The sequence below is a fragment of the Pollachius pollachius genome (genome assembly GCF_949987615.1).
Source record: "Pollachius pollachius genome assembly, chromosome: 1".
Classification (NCBI taxonomy): Eukaryota; Metazoa; Chordata; class Actinopteri; order Gadiformes; family Gadidae; genus Pollachius; species Pollachius pollachius.
In genome coordinates, this window is record NC_136934.1 from 28,336,369 (window position 1) to 28,351,865 (window position 15,497).

The window sequence follows — 15,497 nt, forward strand, 5'->3', positions numbered from 1 at the left end:
AATTCAGAATGTGCAGAGCAACATTTCAACATGACATATTTCTTGGCTGACCCTTTGAAGAAATGTTGCTTCTGTCACGTTGCATTCTCAATCCTTCCATCTCTAATCGTCTGATTTCAATTTCCTCTGCAGAGTACTGAGGTTCATAATTTGTACAAGTCTGATGGAATGGGTCCACCAAAACTGGTCAGTGTTGGGACCTGGTCAGACATTCAGAACTGAGGGAGTTGCTGAATTCCTAATAAAGCGTTCCGTCAGCAGCCTACAGCCCCTTTCTTTGCTCAGAATTGTAACTGACAGTCTCTTAGTCCGGGCGCATGCACAGTGGCGTGCACACCGAATTGAGACCTTTTTGTTAGTTTGTGTGCACTGGAGAAAACACTGTTGGCAATCCTTAGGCGCTAACTTACGTTGAAGAAAACAAAGACACAGCTATGGGAGCCGCTAATTATTTGGGAGTAAAATGGTTGTCAATGGCTCACCAACTGCCCGATTTAAGAAAGCACGTACACCCCGACAGGGGGAGAGTAGAACAAAAATCCTAGTTGATTTACCTCTCAACTTGACAATGTCAATAATTGACACTCATCCTTGATGGAAGTGGTTTACAGTGCATTCCGATACAGAAGGTGGGATGTGTTGGGGTTGGTGGGGTTACACACTCACTCAAGGATGTCTAAAGGTAGGCTGCAGACATTCGGCTGGGATCGTTACCTGTATGTGAAGGTCCCTCTCAGACCGAGCCGCTGCCTCCTTGTCCACCAGGAACAGAACAGAGTCAACTGCATTTGGTAACAACGCCTGCCAAAGAGAAAAGAGTCTTACCCAAAGGGACTATAAGCATGAACAAGGTCAACTGTTTTTAATGTGGGATTTCAGTTGGGTAAAATCTGGTTGTGCTTCACATCAGTCTAATTCTTAGATCACTCGTATCTAGTATCTCATCATCCTATCATGATGACACTCGTCTCTCGTAAGATAGCTGCAGCCAATCAGATGGTGTGGTTACAGACCCGTGAGCACTGGTCCCTCATACCGGGCCCTGAGGCCATTCTGTCCCCAACCCCTGGGTCCTCACCTGGAGCTCAGACAGCGAGAACAGCAGAGCAGGGGGGGGCGGCTGCCTCCTGCTGTCTACCAGCACCGTCAGGCCCTGCTCGCGTCGCTCCCTCCTAAAACCAGAAAGGCTCACACTTAACCATGTGCGACCATGACAGACAGGGCTCTAGCAGAACAATAACAAGAGATTTTAAATATACCAACCACCACATAGCCACCACAACAAAGGGAATGGACAAAGACTTAAACTGATGTAAGAAAATTTTAATAGCAATAGGTGGATGGTAGGTTATGTCTTTAAAAGTATGAAGTATAGTTCAACAGGTCTCCCCTATTTACCTAGATAACATATTCTAAGTTTCCACTAGTTTGAGTGTCACTGCTGACAAGTTGTTACTCACCGCAGTGTGGAATAGTAGTAGCATAGCAGACAGGTGAGGTCTTTAGCCGTGGCGCTGTCCCCGGCCCACACACGGCCTCTGGTGCACACCTGCAACACCACCCGCCCACTACGGTCTCTACTTCCTATTCGTTCGAGAGATGAACAAGAGAGGGAAGTCAACACACTTCTGGTGACTTAGAACTACCTTCAACCACAAACGTATATAGCAATAAAGCAATAAAAATAAATGACTTGTTTCATAGGAATTGTTTCTCAATGTGTTTTGATTTGGTTGGTCAGCCATGTTAATTTAGAGTTGAGTTACAAATAGAAAATATTAGAAAAGTTTCAAAGAAAAACAAAGGGTTGTCTATCAAGTGGAATACGGCCGATCAAAGGGTAGATAACCATCAGGCCAGGGTGTTCAAACCTTCCCGTACAGGACAACAGCTAATGACAGGTATGTTAGTGTGTGTGTGTGAAGCACCCTACACTTACCAGGTAAAATGAGGGCCCCAGACTCCAGGAGCTCCTGGTTGACCTCTGACAGGAGGCTGGGTAGGGGGGTGGAGCCATCTGACAGGGTGCCCCCCGGGCCCCGCCCCGCAGACGACCCGGGACTCGCAGCTCTGCCTTCCACTTGGCTGTGCAGCGTGATGCAGTCGCTGCCGGCCCCATCATCACGCGTTCCTGTGGAAGTAGCAATTACAGAGAGTGAAGGTGTCTCAAACCCACCAGGGCAGGTGTCTGTCGAGCACCGCACGGCAGCAGCCTGTGAATACATTACGCTCGGCAGACCGTGGACATGAGCTTTCACCTTAATGTTCCCGTCTCTTGCCTCATAGAAACATGACTGGCCCAACCAGCGCTCATTAGCAGTAAGCTAGGCGTGTTACAGCGGTGAGCTGCTGTGAGTCACCACAGAGACCAGGTGTTGTCCGTCTGGTAGCGTGTCTGCAACGCTACCACTGTCATATCCCTCAGCTCCCCTCTCTAACTAACTGCAACCCCAGGCATTTAAATAAAAGTCCCTGATGGTGACAAATGGGGTTGGTATTACCTCAACAAACCGAAAGAAACCGTCCTACTTTTTGCCGTGATAGGGTGCCATGTACAGTAAAGAAAGTAAACAGTGACGTACAGTGAAGGTCTATGGCTGTGTTGAATGCAGAGGCCACATTCATCCATAGATAATATGATACAATGTGCTCACCTAAAAAATACAGTTGGTGAGGATTAAACAAGTGTTTGTTGTGTGCGTTATGAGCGTTTAGGTTCATTTAGGACAGATTAAGGCAGGCTTTAGTGAAGTGTTGTTTTGAAGCGCCCCCCTGTAGCTGGCTGTGGACTGTCCTCAGACGATGGTATCCCCGCTCAGCCCTTTTGTTTTTCAACAGTCGTTTCCTGTGCAACTGCGTGGTCGTGCTTGCGGTCTCCACATGCTTCTGTATTCTTTGTTTTCAGAGGAAGTGACAAATGGAGAGCAAAGCCTTTTCTGCATCGTGTTTTGAGAAAAAAGCCCTCTTTAGTGTCCCGGGTTTGACACCTTTCTGAATGACAGGCCGCCGGCCCAATAGGTTTGTGATTGTTGTGAGCGGGATTAATTGATGAAAAGTAAACAAGGTAATCCTTATTCCCCAGGGGAGGTGTTTTGATAGAATGCTGTGGACGGGCTTCTATCGTCAGTTATGTAATCCTTCTTAAAAGCTGACTGTTTTTTTTCCCAGGCTGTGAGTCAGTGCAGGTTAGGCCTGTCTCTGAGGTAGACCCTGCATTGAAAGAGATAAAACTCTGTCCGACTCCCCAATGGCTGACAAGGCTCACAAAGGAACCTTTTGTAAATGTAGGCTGTCCGTTTGAGACCTGCAGACCCCCCATCACCCCCGAGCCAATCAGTGGATGGCCATCTCTCCGTGGGACGCTCCCCTCAGTCGGTCACAGGCTCTTGTGTGAACACTCTCTAAACGACTCTCTCTTTTCAGGGTGGGAATCCTGCCGGGCCACTACTGTAACCCCATCCCTGCTGAGGTAATCGCACAGAGCCCATCAACACGGTGTGACCCAATACTGTACTGCTTTCAACTGGTCATCTAGAAGCGCTCTCTTTATTGTATTCTCAGGGGAATTCTCATTCTGACATGTTGATAACTGTTTGTAATTGTATGATTAGTATGTTACTCTCTGTATACTGCTGGCTGGCCTAGTCTCTGAGGAAATGTTGGAGGGATGTTAACTCAATTCTTTTCAACATCACATTTCAATAGCAGGAAAAGGTTGTGCCTCACAAAATTATGATTTCCTGACTAAGACTTTGCTGCTGCTGCTGCTGCTGAAAAGAAAGCTGTAAACCACGCCTGGCCTTGATTCTAGGTACGGTTTTCAGGGTTGGGCAATACCTGTAACCAGAACATGCCAAGGACAAGAATACACTACCTTTTAAAAAGCAATCTGCCAATAGTGACAGATTGGAGTGATCAGTGGTAGAGAATAACTTACATTTTGAGTATACTTCAGTCCATACTTTCCTGGCTGCTGGCTATATCTTACAACTGAAGGATGATACAAATTAAATGTTCAGACAAGACCTGGAGTCTAGGCCCAGAGGTTTAGATTAAGATAAAAAGCCTCTGGCTGTTATGAATAAGACATAATTGGAGAATGAAACACTCAGTGACCGTCTGACTAAGGAAATGACTTCATTCTGTGACTATATTTCATATTGCAAGAACAAATACATACCAGTCTCCTCTCTGCTGCTCCTCCTCTCGGAGCCAGGGAAAGCCGCCTCCAGGTCCAGCTTCCCAAAGCGCAGGGCATAACCATTCATCAGCTTTTTGGAGGAAATGCTGGCTGAGCCACCAGAGGAAGAGCGCTCCCGGTGACCTTTGACCTGGACAGCTTTGTTAGTCCTCTCCAGCGACTTGGACCGCCGGTCGGCACGTCTCTCTGCGCTTCGCAGCCCCCTCTGCAGGTAGAGGAGGGGGGTGCTGGGCCTGGAGTCCTCCCCGCTCAGCCAGCTTCTGGAGCCCAGCCGCCGGGTCAGGTGCTCCCGTAGCGTGGCGCGGGCGTCGGGGCTGCTGCCCGGGGTCCCGGCCCTGTTGCCGGGGCCCACGCCGTGCTCCAGGCCCTCCTCGAGGATGGACTCCGAGCTAGAGCCAATACTCATGGGGTTCTGCAGGGCCTCCATGTAAGAATTCCTGAACAGCCGTCGGCTCTCAAACGTGACCGAGTCCCTTGGCAGACGGCTGCGAGGGCCAGGGTTGCTCAGGTCCGTGCTGAAGGAGAGAGTCCTGGACCCGGGTCCTCTCTCTCTGCTGCCCTCCTTGTGGTGTCCCCTGCCGTTCTCCAGAACCAGCCCCTCTGTCTCGCTGCTGTGCGTGAAGGTTTGTGCCGCACTGAGGCGAAGGCTCTCCAACTGAGGTGGGTGGTCTCTGCCGGGCTCCATACGTGTCCTGTTTGGGGTGGTGGGCTCGGATGTGAAGATGGAGTCGGCTCCCTGAGAGTGCAGGGACTCCCTGGAGCTGCGGTGGCTGTCCAGGGTGCCCGTGGAGCCGCTGGTGCTGCACGTGCTGAGCTGGCCCCGGAGGCCCCCTCTGCCGCGGCGGGCCTGTGAGACGGCGTCGGCTGTGCTGCTGACGAACAGAGGGTTGACCACGTTGTTCCAGGCCGTCCGGTAGACGCTGTTGCCGGTGGTGAGCAGACAGTTCTGTAGGGGCTGCAGGCTCCGGCCCTGTGTTACATTCTGCAAGAACTCAGCAGAAAAGACATTGCCATACATGCTCTCTGCGATGGGGATCTCTGCAATGGCCTGTCCGCTGCCAGACAGGCATTTTATCACCAGCTTGGCGGTCTTGCGGCCTAAGGGGACGACCTGTAGGTAGAAGTCTCCTTGCTTTAAGCGCACCTTGTGAAGCGGAGCGAGCTGCAGGACCACCTTCTCATGGATACAAAGTGGCCAGCCCTCGTGGTAGAGCAGCAGGCCTCGAAACCGGAGCTACAAAGCAAAACACACACAGAGACCGCAGTCAGAAAACACAACAACGTAAAGACACTAGCCGGTGTTATCTTTAAGCTTGTTGAGCGCCTTACGTCATTTCACTACGCAACTACACGCTCAAACACATGTTTAACTTTGAAGAAGAGACACTTTTCCACGCAACCCCACCAGGGTTATCACTCACTGCCGTACTTATATAATATAAGTATAATTTTGCAGGAGACCTGTCTGATCTACAGTATATCTAATGAAAATGAGGCCAGGTCGTTTTTTCCTAGGAGGTGCCTCATAGTTCTGGTGAAACAAAGACTCCAACGGACAGGGGCTTGGCTTAGTTGAAACTACTGCCGTACTGCCAGCCTCATTGTAAAGACATCACAGATGAAAGCAGATTAAACTGCTTCACTGTTTCCAACAGGGAATCCTTACCTATATTCTGGAGTTTTTGGGAGGGAGTGCTGGGTTTCAGGTTGGCTGAGCAAGCTCATTTAAACCTCTCTGAGACGCTATAGGGCAGGGGTCGGCAACCCTCGGCACGCGTGCCACCACTGGCACAGGGCAGCATAATCATTGGCACACTTTAAAAAAAAAAAACTTTTTATTTTAATTTTATTATTAAAAAAATTAACAGCACAATGCGGCAGCATAATCATTACTACAGATTTTTTTTTGCACTTTATTCTGTTTTGGGCATTTCCTCCCACTGCAAATATGTTTAAATTAGTTACAGAAAGCAGTGTTCTGAAATGGGATCAATTAATAGTTTTTAAACCTATGTTGTGAGAAGCCTAATAGAGAAGAAATTATTTAAAATATTGATGCAAGTGGCCTGTATGCATCGCCTTCACATGGTTTTGCAAAGCTGTACATGTCTTAAAGATATTGATGTGGATGGTTCCAACATTCTCATATATTCTCGTTTTTTACATTTCTCACAGTGCAAGTATGTTTTTGAATGAGTTTCTGAAAATGGTGTTTTAAGATGAGACATATGTAATTATAATTTGTAAGCCCATGTTGCAAATATAACAACCAAAAAAAAAATTAGTTTATGGAAATAGTACAATTCCAGGTCTTCTGGAAATGCTTTTGGTCGCTGTGTCATGATTCAGCTTAATTTTTAATATATTGTTGCTTAAGGCACACTCATTAATGAGAAAATGTCAAACTGGCACTGCATGTTGAAAAGGTTGCTGACCCCTGCTATAGGGGCTTTCCAATGAACAGGACAATAGAGAAGTCGTTCTTGTTCCAAAACAGGAAACAATATTGGACCTCATTCACAAGGTGCTTTGGTATAGTTTTCTGTATTTGATCATTCAGTCATGAGCTATCATGATGTTATTCCATAAAAGGATCTATGTAGGTAAAGGTCCAACTTCACCTCTTACTCATTTTATTTCCAATGGCGACCATATTATCAGCATTATCAGACCATGAGAGCGACCATTTGCAAGATCCCAATCACAATCAACGCAAGGGTTTCCTAATCATTGGGCATCAGCCCCGACACACTCTAGTCTGCGTACATTGGTTTTCTCGAACCACTAGGCATAACCAACTCTAAAGATAATGTTGAAGTCGACATGCTTTGTATTTCTATGATTATATACCCGTGATTTTAGGTATACTATTTGATAATGGTGGGAGTCAAAATTTAGAAAAAGAAAATCTGTGAGATGAAATCCCTAAAAGAATCTTGAAAAGTATTACATTTGTGACATTTTTTGTTGATCTATGTTCTTGTTTTTTGTATTTAATCAAATCAATTAATGATATGGTACCCAAATGCATGATGGGTACCATAGCTGCTTCTTGAACGTCATCTGACATCAATCTTAACCAACAGACTGCTCGCTCACTCTCAATTGACGATATGGCCAATCATTGGCCATGTTGTCAATTGAGAGTGACCGAGCACACGCACATTGTCAATGACTAAGCTGAACGCAAGGCGTATCGAATGCCTTTTCAATAAAATCACGATGAACATTTTGAACACAAAATATATAGGCTAGAGAATAGATAATAAAAGGAAAAAATAAATAAATAAATAAAATAAAACAGTTTAAGGGTTATTATATTATGCCCCAGCCAGGCCATCTAATCTGTTTGTTTATAACATATCCATATCCATACGCTCATACGATCCATACGAACTTCAGATCTCTTAAAACTAATTTGTTAAATATTTTTGTTGGACTAGCCTGCTATAGGCCTATATTTCAGATGTGGTTCTGTAGTGTGTATTTGGCTTTATTTAGTTGGAATCATTGTAATATATGTTTATGGTTTAGCCTAACACAGCCACTTAAAGGGGCAAGCCAGCTCAACTAGGTGCCGGTCCCAAGCCTGGATTAATGGGGAGGGTTGGCATCAGGAAGTAAACTCTAGTAATGAGAATAGCCTATGTGTACCTGAAAGTGAGAAAGATTACTGATGATGAATTTAATGTAGGCCTACAGTGTTGCACTCCACTCTTCTCACTGGCATAGGCCGCAGACACGCAGTGTGTGTGTGTGTGTATGTGTGTGTGTGTGTGTGTGTGTGCGTGTGTGTGTGTGATGGGCGGGGAGGGGGGGCCTTGAGTCCACTCTTACTCATTCCCGTTAACTCATTGCATGGCTTAAGACCGGATTGCGCATCAATGCATGTTTACCATTAAAGGTAAACACACACAGATGTGTGATCCGGTCTGAATGGGTTAAGGTATGTGGTTTTAAAGAGTTGCACAGTTTGTATACACATTCAAGAGACCGAAAAGACCGAAAAGGTGTGCGTTATCGAATGTGTTGGGCCGGTCTGGTCCAAAATCTCTGGGCCGATTTTTTGTCCCAGTCTGCTCCTGCCCTGAGGGTTATGTGGATGTCATAATACCCAGTGTACACTGAGTAGGACAGCATTAACCAAGGTAATCAGTGAGGCCAGAAGCAGTCAGCCACCGTTTTGAAAAGCCACAAGGGAGTTGTCCAGAGACAGGCTGTGATATAGCCCCCAGCTGCACTGCCCGCCGTTCAGACACTTACACACGTGTCTTGCTGGATGGTTTGCAGGATCCTCTTGGCAGGGAGCAGGAAGTCAAGGAGGCAGCGCAAGCCGTCTCCGCGGTACTGCCGCTCCACCACACTGAAGAGCTGCCACAGCACAGTGGGCGCGCTGGCGCTGAAGGGGGGGTAGAGCGCAGACAGGGTGCTCTGGATGCAGCTGTCCAGCGACTCAGAGTCCTACAGGGAGAAACGGAACACAACATAAGGATGGGGGAACATGAGGGGCAGGACTCGCACTAGACACTAGTAAAGGTTAAAATAAGCTCTGCTTATTATATTAATGTCAGGTTCAAGGTGCAAATACAATACATTAAGGTTTACAGATGCACAATGGTAACCATTCTGTCAACATCCGTTACCACCACGTGGTGTTGGGATGTGGTGTCACGCTAAGGTCTGGTACCATCGCCGATAACAAGGATGACAAATACAGCATGAGAATGACAAGTGAAGGCAGACTAGCCTGCACAATAACAAAGTTCTCCCCAACTGACGGTGTTGAATGTGACAGGAAATGTTGGCCATGAAAGCCTTTCCATTGGAACGGAGGGAAACACCTGGTCGGTCAGACACACCAAGTGGAAAGTCCAGAGTCGGCCCATTGATGGGAGGTTGGCGCCCCACCCTCTATAAAACACACAGTGTATTCACCACCGACCTTATCATGACCGCGGGAGACCACAGCACTGTACCAGACAGAAAGATGAGCTGCCCTGTGTGTGAGAGACTCAAACAGGATGCTACAGGGGGAAAGTGACCCTGTGTTAGGAACAACCAATTTCGGCTGGACATCTATATACAATGCAGGCTGTAATTTTCCTATATGCTAAGCTATTTACTAGGGGTGGGAAAAAGAATCGAGTCTTCGATGCATCGCGATTCTATCTAGAACGATTCCGTCTCAATTCAGATAAGTAAATTATCTGAAAGTTATCTTAAAGACTTTTTTAAATTAAATTTGTTCGCCTGCTGCAACATTCTGTTCGCCAGAGAGGGATAATTTCAGTAATTTTAAATTTTGATTTAATTTATCTTCAATGTGTATTGGCCAATCTGATTTGTTTTGACGTGATTGCGATTCAGCCTGCACATAGCATGCATGCAAACTGACTGCCAGACACAACAACGATGAACAAGTTCTTGTTCTTATAATTGACTAAGAGCAGCTTTTTCTTTAATGACATGGAAAATAAAAATTAGAAAGAATTATTGCATTGTTCATAGAAAGTCATATTTGTGACAAAAGCTTTTTCTCTTATAAAATATTAGATAAGGTAATTCATCTGTTGATGTCTTTAATGATCATCACAAAAGTAGGAAGTGATTAGCAAACTCTGAGTAGCAAATTCTGATGTATATATATTTTTTGAAAATCTCGAATGGAAATGTACATTAATCGAGATGCATCGATAATCATTTTAGAATCGAATCGTTGACCTCTGAATCGGAATCGAATCATGAGGTGCCAAGAGATTCCCTTCCCTACTATTTACAATGCTAAGCGTCTGTGGAACATAACAACACTGGAATAGAGGCATCTGCCTCCAGTGATAAGCATACAAACGGATAGGCCTGCCAGGGACATTCCCACACTGAGATAACATGCCAACTAGTGGAGGGAGACTGCTGACAGACAACCCTTTGTTTTTCACTTTTGCGGACTTCCAATATTTTGCCTTAATTTCAAATATTTAGTAATTCTAAAATACTTTCCCTACCAAAAGAAGAGCAAGGAAAATAGGACAAAGAACTAGCTGTTGATCCTTCTTGGTTAATCTGTTATCGGGAAGCCGATGAAAACTACGTTTTGGTTTGATTCTGGGTTTAACCAGAGAAGGTTAATAGTCAAACTACTGATATTTGACTGTTTTATCTAAAACAAGGCCCAAGACAAAACCGTAAACAGTGCTCCGTACAATGTGAACCTAAAGAAGGAATGACTGACAATGATTTCCTCCAGCTGTGGGCTGCTGCTGTAATCGATTGTGATGAATGTTTGGGACACTGTAAAATGTTGTTTTCCAACAACATTCAGCCCCGTCAACTAGAGAGACGGACTGGAGTGTCCTGGACTACTACAGCCTCTACTATAAGGCAGCCATTGTGCCCCCACCTCTCTAAATGCTATGTACTGTACACTTTTGGAGCCTTGAAACAAAACTCCCACCATTAACAGTCAGCCTCTTAGCGAGGCAAGAATGTCCCCGGGCTTTAGTCACTGTTGCACCGGGGAGGCAAAGAATAACAGGGGATTTTATTGGAGGAAAGCTAACAATAGGAGGAAAGCCATCAGTTTGTGGTTTTAGGAAGGCCCGGAGAGTTGTTTCTCAGGTTTCCAGAGTCAGAGTGGTCGTCACAACAGCTCAGTTTGAAAGAGAAACTCTCAATAAGCACAAGAAGACTTGAAAACGAGCCCTCATTTAACACATGCTGGTGGACTGGCTGGATCCTGTAGGTCAGCAGCAGCTTTAGAGTCGTACCTTTAGGGGGGCGGAGCCTAAATTAGATTGACATTTTGCAATGTCTGCAGTGGTTTATTATGAAGGCTAGGGAAAAGGGGGGAATCCAGGTTGCGATGATTTGATATATTTTATGCAACCATTTGTTCTATGTTATAGGATTAATTCCAGGGGGACAGAGATTGTAATATACAGTCCCTGCTGTATGTTTATGTGTCACAGGTCACAGGCAGACATTTGAGACTACATGTGCGCTCCAATCCACTGTAAACCTGGAAGGATGCATCATGGTCTGGCCTGTGTTTAGCCTCCGCCCCTCAGCAGGACAACAGCACACAGAACGTTCCACCTGATGGCAGGTATTTAAAACCGGCAGGATGCGTTAGGTGAGGTTTGAGGACTAGGCTCTAAATAATGGCTTTTGAGATCCGGGTGGAAGTCTGTTCTGATCACAGAGGAAACAGCTGTCGCACCATCTTATGAGCTTTGGGGTCTAGGAATGTGTTTCAAGAAGCCAGGAGAATTGTGTGACACCGTTTGTGTCATACTTCATTTGATTTACATTAAAATTATTTAAAATTATGTGAAGAATTGCTTTGCTCATGGTCTGATTGTTTGATGGCTTATTTAGTACGTATGGCTGAATGTCTAACATGCCATTCCTCACATCAACAAAGAGACACTGTTGTTTGGACGCTGAGAGAAGAGGAAAGCCAGCCGTCGTCTTGGACTTGGAGAAACTGAATTAGATGCATTGGTAATGAGAAGTAAAACTGAATTTTGATCCTGCACTTCTGCATTTCCTCACATCAGATTTAATGTGGAATCTGAACCACACAAATGCATTACAATCTCTCCTTTCCAATTGTTTCATTGATTCAGCTATGTTGGTAATATGGATACATCCAAATAGATTTATGCAAAATGTTGCACAATTATGCTTGAAATTCTGCCAATAATTGTCAGAGGGCATGGTGGGGAAGAAAGAAGTGGGAGAAAGAAAGAGGGGGGGGGGGGGCACTGAGGAGCAAAGAAAAAGATGGAGGGACAAAGAGGCAAAGAGAGAGAGAGAGAGAGAGAGAGAGAGAGAGAGAGAGAGAGAGAGAGAGAGAGAGAGAGAGAGAGAGAGAGAGAGAGAGAGAGAGAGAGAGAGAGAGAGAGAGAGAGAGAGATGGTCAGAGAGACATTTAGTGGGTCAGGGACACAAAAGGAGCTGGCTGCCTGGCTTCCAGTGGAGCATGAAGCCACCAGGGGAGTGTAACAGGAGAGCTGGAGCCCCTTTACAGGCAGCTCACTAACCAGCCCGCTGCCCAGTGCCCTCCAACACAACATGGCCACAGGTTGACAAACGCCAGGGCAGGTTGTCCTGTGGCCAGGCGCCCCAGGTGAAGCCCAGCGAGGCCTCCAATCAGAGGCTGCTGTGAAGGCCTCTCTGATCTGGGATGGTGGTGGCTGAATATAAAGCAGTACAACTGGATCTCAGCGTAGCAGGACAGGAGTTGAAAGAAAAGAGCTGTGAGTGGAGTGAGACAGCCTGGGAGAGGCAGCTGTGGTAAAGATAAATGTGTTTGGTCTTTATAATGATGGCACCTAAATGGTAAAGTTGAAAAACTGAAAAGCAAAACTTTGCTGCAGTCAGTGAGTACAAAATAAATCAGTTGCAGTTAGTAATTTACAATACCAATAAAACAAATCCCTATCTCACCTCTGAACGGCTAGCAGCATGACGCGGGTCTTTTAAATACACTTTAATCAATGTTACCTCAACAGGTACACAGATTTAAGACATTTCAATGAAGCGAGATTGTCACCAATCATAAACATGACGAACGTGATGAAAACCCATCCCAAACGTAGAGAGACAGTTTACTCTTCGTTCAATATAAATGTCTTATGTTGTCAAATGGTTATCATCATATAGGAATTATCAAGATAGTTAAACCACCAACGATTGAACTAAATAGCAAAAATATAAGACATTCAATGACCATGGTGGCAAGAAATATGAACTACATAGAGGTTAAATTCCCATGTGAGCTATAAGAATCATTGAACTCCTTCCATCTCTAGAAAATGTAGTATGTTATACAGGATGTAAACACTGTCTGATAAGATAATGTTTTTGAGTGACCAGTGAGAGAACTTCAAACCCTGTGATGTAGTGTGTGTGTGACATGAACACACAATGACCCAATCCTATTGGATGTACAAATGTGTAAAGGTTGTACAGAGTATAGTTCACCTGATCAGTGGGAGGGACACAACAATGCCAGCAGTAAAGAAGGAGGGTGTCAATGGAAAAGTCTACAGGGTAAATATACGGTCGGCCTGCATCATAACACCAGAGGAGATGAGACAGGAATATGTGTGCTTTTTGGGTGTTAGCTTATTGTAAATCTTCGTCTCTTTGATCAATTGCAAGAGCAGGTATTCATTTGCAATGAATTAACCCATTATCCATTGCCTTCAAAACTAACACAGAAATACACAGAACACTGCAAATATCAAGGATCAGACAAAACCAGGTGGGAACTAAACCAAAAAGAATATCAATACACAAGTTATAATAACAAACAAATAAGACAATCAATCATTGATCTGATTATTCACAGCATTGCTAATACACTTTATGCTCCTAGCTACAATGAAACTCTTATGTTAGCTTCAGAAGATCTGCTTTAGCTTCAGAAGATCTGCTTTAGCGTCAGAAGATCTGCTTTAGGCTTTAGAGCCCGACATAATATCAGGGAGAGTATCTGGACAGTTGTGGACTGCGAATACTGTGACATCACACTGTAGAAACAACAACAAAAAAGAAGACAGCTCCTTAGATGCCTCAAGAAACACATACACACAAACAAACTCCATAGAATAAGTAGGCTATTGTTTGAAATGGCCTGAACCATTTGGTGGTTGACAAATCTATTCCCGAGTTGTTTTGTACTGATGAACTTACCTTAATGCTCAGGTAGTTGTCGACACTCCGGGACTTGGCTCTGGAGTGCATTCTGTCCAGCTAGAGCATCAAGTTCCAAAAGAAAGGTACTAAACTTGAATAAGTACGAGGACAGCGGCATCCCCCCGAGACATGAGGTCCACACTGTATGTGCTGCTGGTCATTACTGTGCTGCCGGCCCAAGCTATTCCTCTCTTTCTCTCTTTTTCCTACTCCGTCATGCCTGAACCGACTAAACGGCTGCTGGAAGCGTGAGAGAGGCAGTGCACTTGGTTCCTGGTCACTCCCCTCCCCTCCACACACACTCACACACACACACACTCTCACACTCTCCCACCAAACAACGCAACCTTCCCCCGCTCGGATGCTCCTGACGCCTCATCCAGCTGGAAAACGCATACTGATGCAACTTCCCTCACCATTCAGAAAAAACACACTACCTGACCTGCCAACCCACAATCACCACCCCCCCCCCCCCCCCCCCCCCCCCCCCCCCGCTAATGGACCCAGCAAGGGTTAAAGGGCGCTGACCAAACACCACACCCCAAACAACCCACCCCTACCCCCACGACCCCCGCATCCCCCTCCCCCACTGCAGCCTCCACCCCCGCTGGCCCGCTCCTCATCCCTCAGCGGTCTCTCTTTGTCCTCACAACACAAATGGACTGGGGTTTTAGCTTATTCTGATGCTTTGGAAAAGGCAAAAGAAGACATCAGCATAGGGTTGGTGCTTCAGGTTACTTAACTACAATGTGTGTTCTGGGAGAGTGTCAGGGGAACAGCCAATCCCTGGGCAGACCCTCACACTGCATTAACACATGCAGGACATCTTGTTGTTCCAGAAGATAGTGATACAAGTGGGGATAAAAGGCCCATATATTGATTGCATGTCTGTATTTTTAAGTAAGACATCATTGACTTCATCCAGTGGTTCAACCAGGTCCTTTCTGGGTTTGTCAATATATATAATATATAAAAAATCTGAAAAGAAGCGCACGATTCCAAGCTATTCTGAACAAATAAATAATATCTAAACATAATTCAGCAGGATTGCCTACATTCCTTGACAACCACATCAATGGATTTCAGAGGTTTATTGTGCATTCTTTATCAGCATCACACACACATCCACACACACACACACACACACACACACACACACACACACACACACACACACACACACACACACACACACACACACACACACACACACACACACACACACACACACACACACACAAAAGAAAGTGAGAGCTGGCATATTTTAGGCTTGGGGTGTAGAAGAAGAAAGTAGTGCGACTAGGTAATTAGGTGTGGTATATTTAGAGCAGGGGTCAGCAACCTTTTCAACATGCAGTGCCAGTTTGACATTTTCTCGTTAATGAGTGTGACTTAAGCAACAATATATAAAAAATTAAGCTGAATTATGACACAGCAACCAAAAACATTTCCAGAAGACCTGGAATTGTACTATTTCTATATAGTCCACAATCATGCATCAACATTTTAAATGTTTTTTGGGTTGTTATATTTGCAACATGGGCTTACAAATTATATTTACATATCAGAAACATTCAGAAACTCATTCAAAAAC

The 15,497-nt window shown here is 45.3% G+C and overlaps 1 protein-coding gene across 4 annotated transcripts in view; it reads right to left on the minus strand.

Annotated features, from left to right (window-relative positions):
* Nucleotides 1-14,137, minus strand: part of plekhg4b (pleckstrin homology domain containing, family G (with RhoGef domain) member 4B) — a 38,079-nt gene extending 23,942 nt beyond the window's left edge. For 3 of the 4 annotated variants that reach the window (XM_079742930.1, XM_079742929.1, XM_079742932.1), the window contains exons 1-7: nt 13,901-14,137; nt 8,465-8,662; nt 4,181-5,435; nt 1,940-2,131; nt 1,461-1,584; nt 1,079-1,172; nt 715-801 (exon numbers count right to left, since the gene is read on the minus strand). In XM_079742930.1, coding sequence (XP_079599056.1) covers nt 715-801; nt 1,079-1,172; nt 1,461-1,584; nt 1,940-2,131; nt 4,181-5,435; nt 8,465-8,662; nt 13,901-13,951 — 2,001 coding nt within the window. In that variant the 5' untranslated portion in view covers nt 13,952-14,137. The remainder of the gene's footprint in view (nt 1-714; nt 802-1,078; nt 1,173-1,460; nt 1,585-1,939; nt 2,132-4,180; nt 5,436-8,464; nt 8,663-13,900) is intronic. The other variant, XM_079742931.1, reaches the window with a different exon arrangement.
* Nucleotides 14,138-15,497: the final 1,360 nt, after the last annotated feature.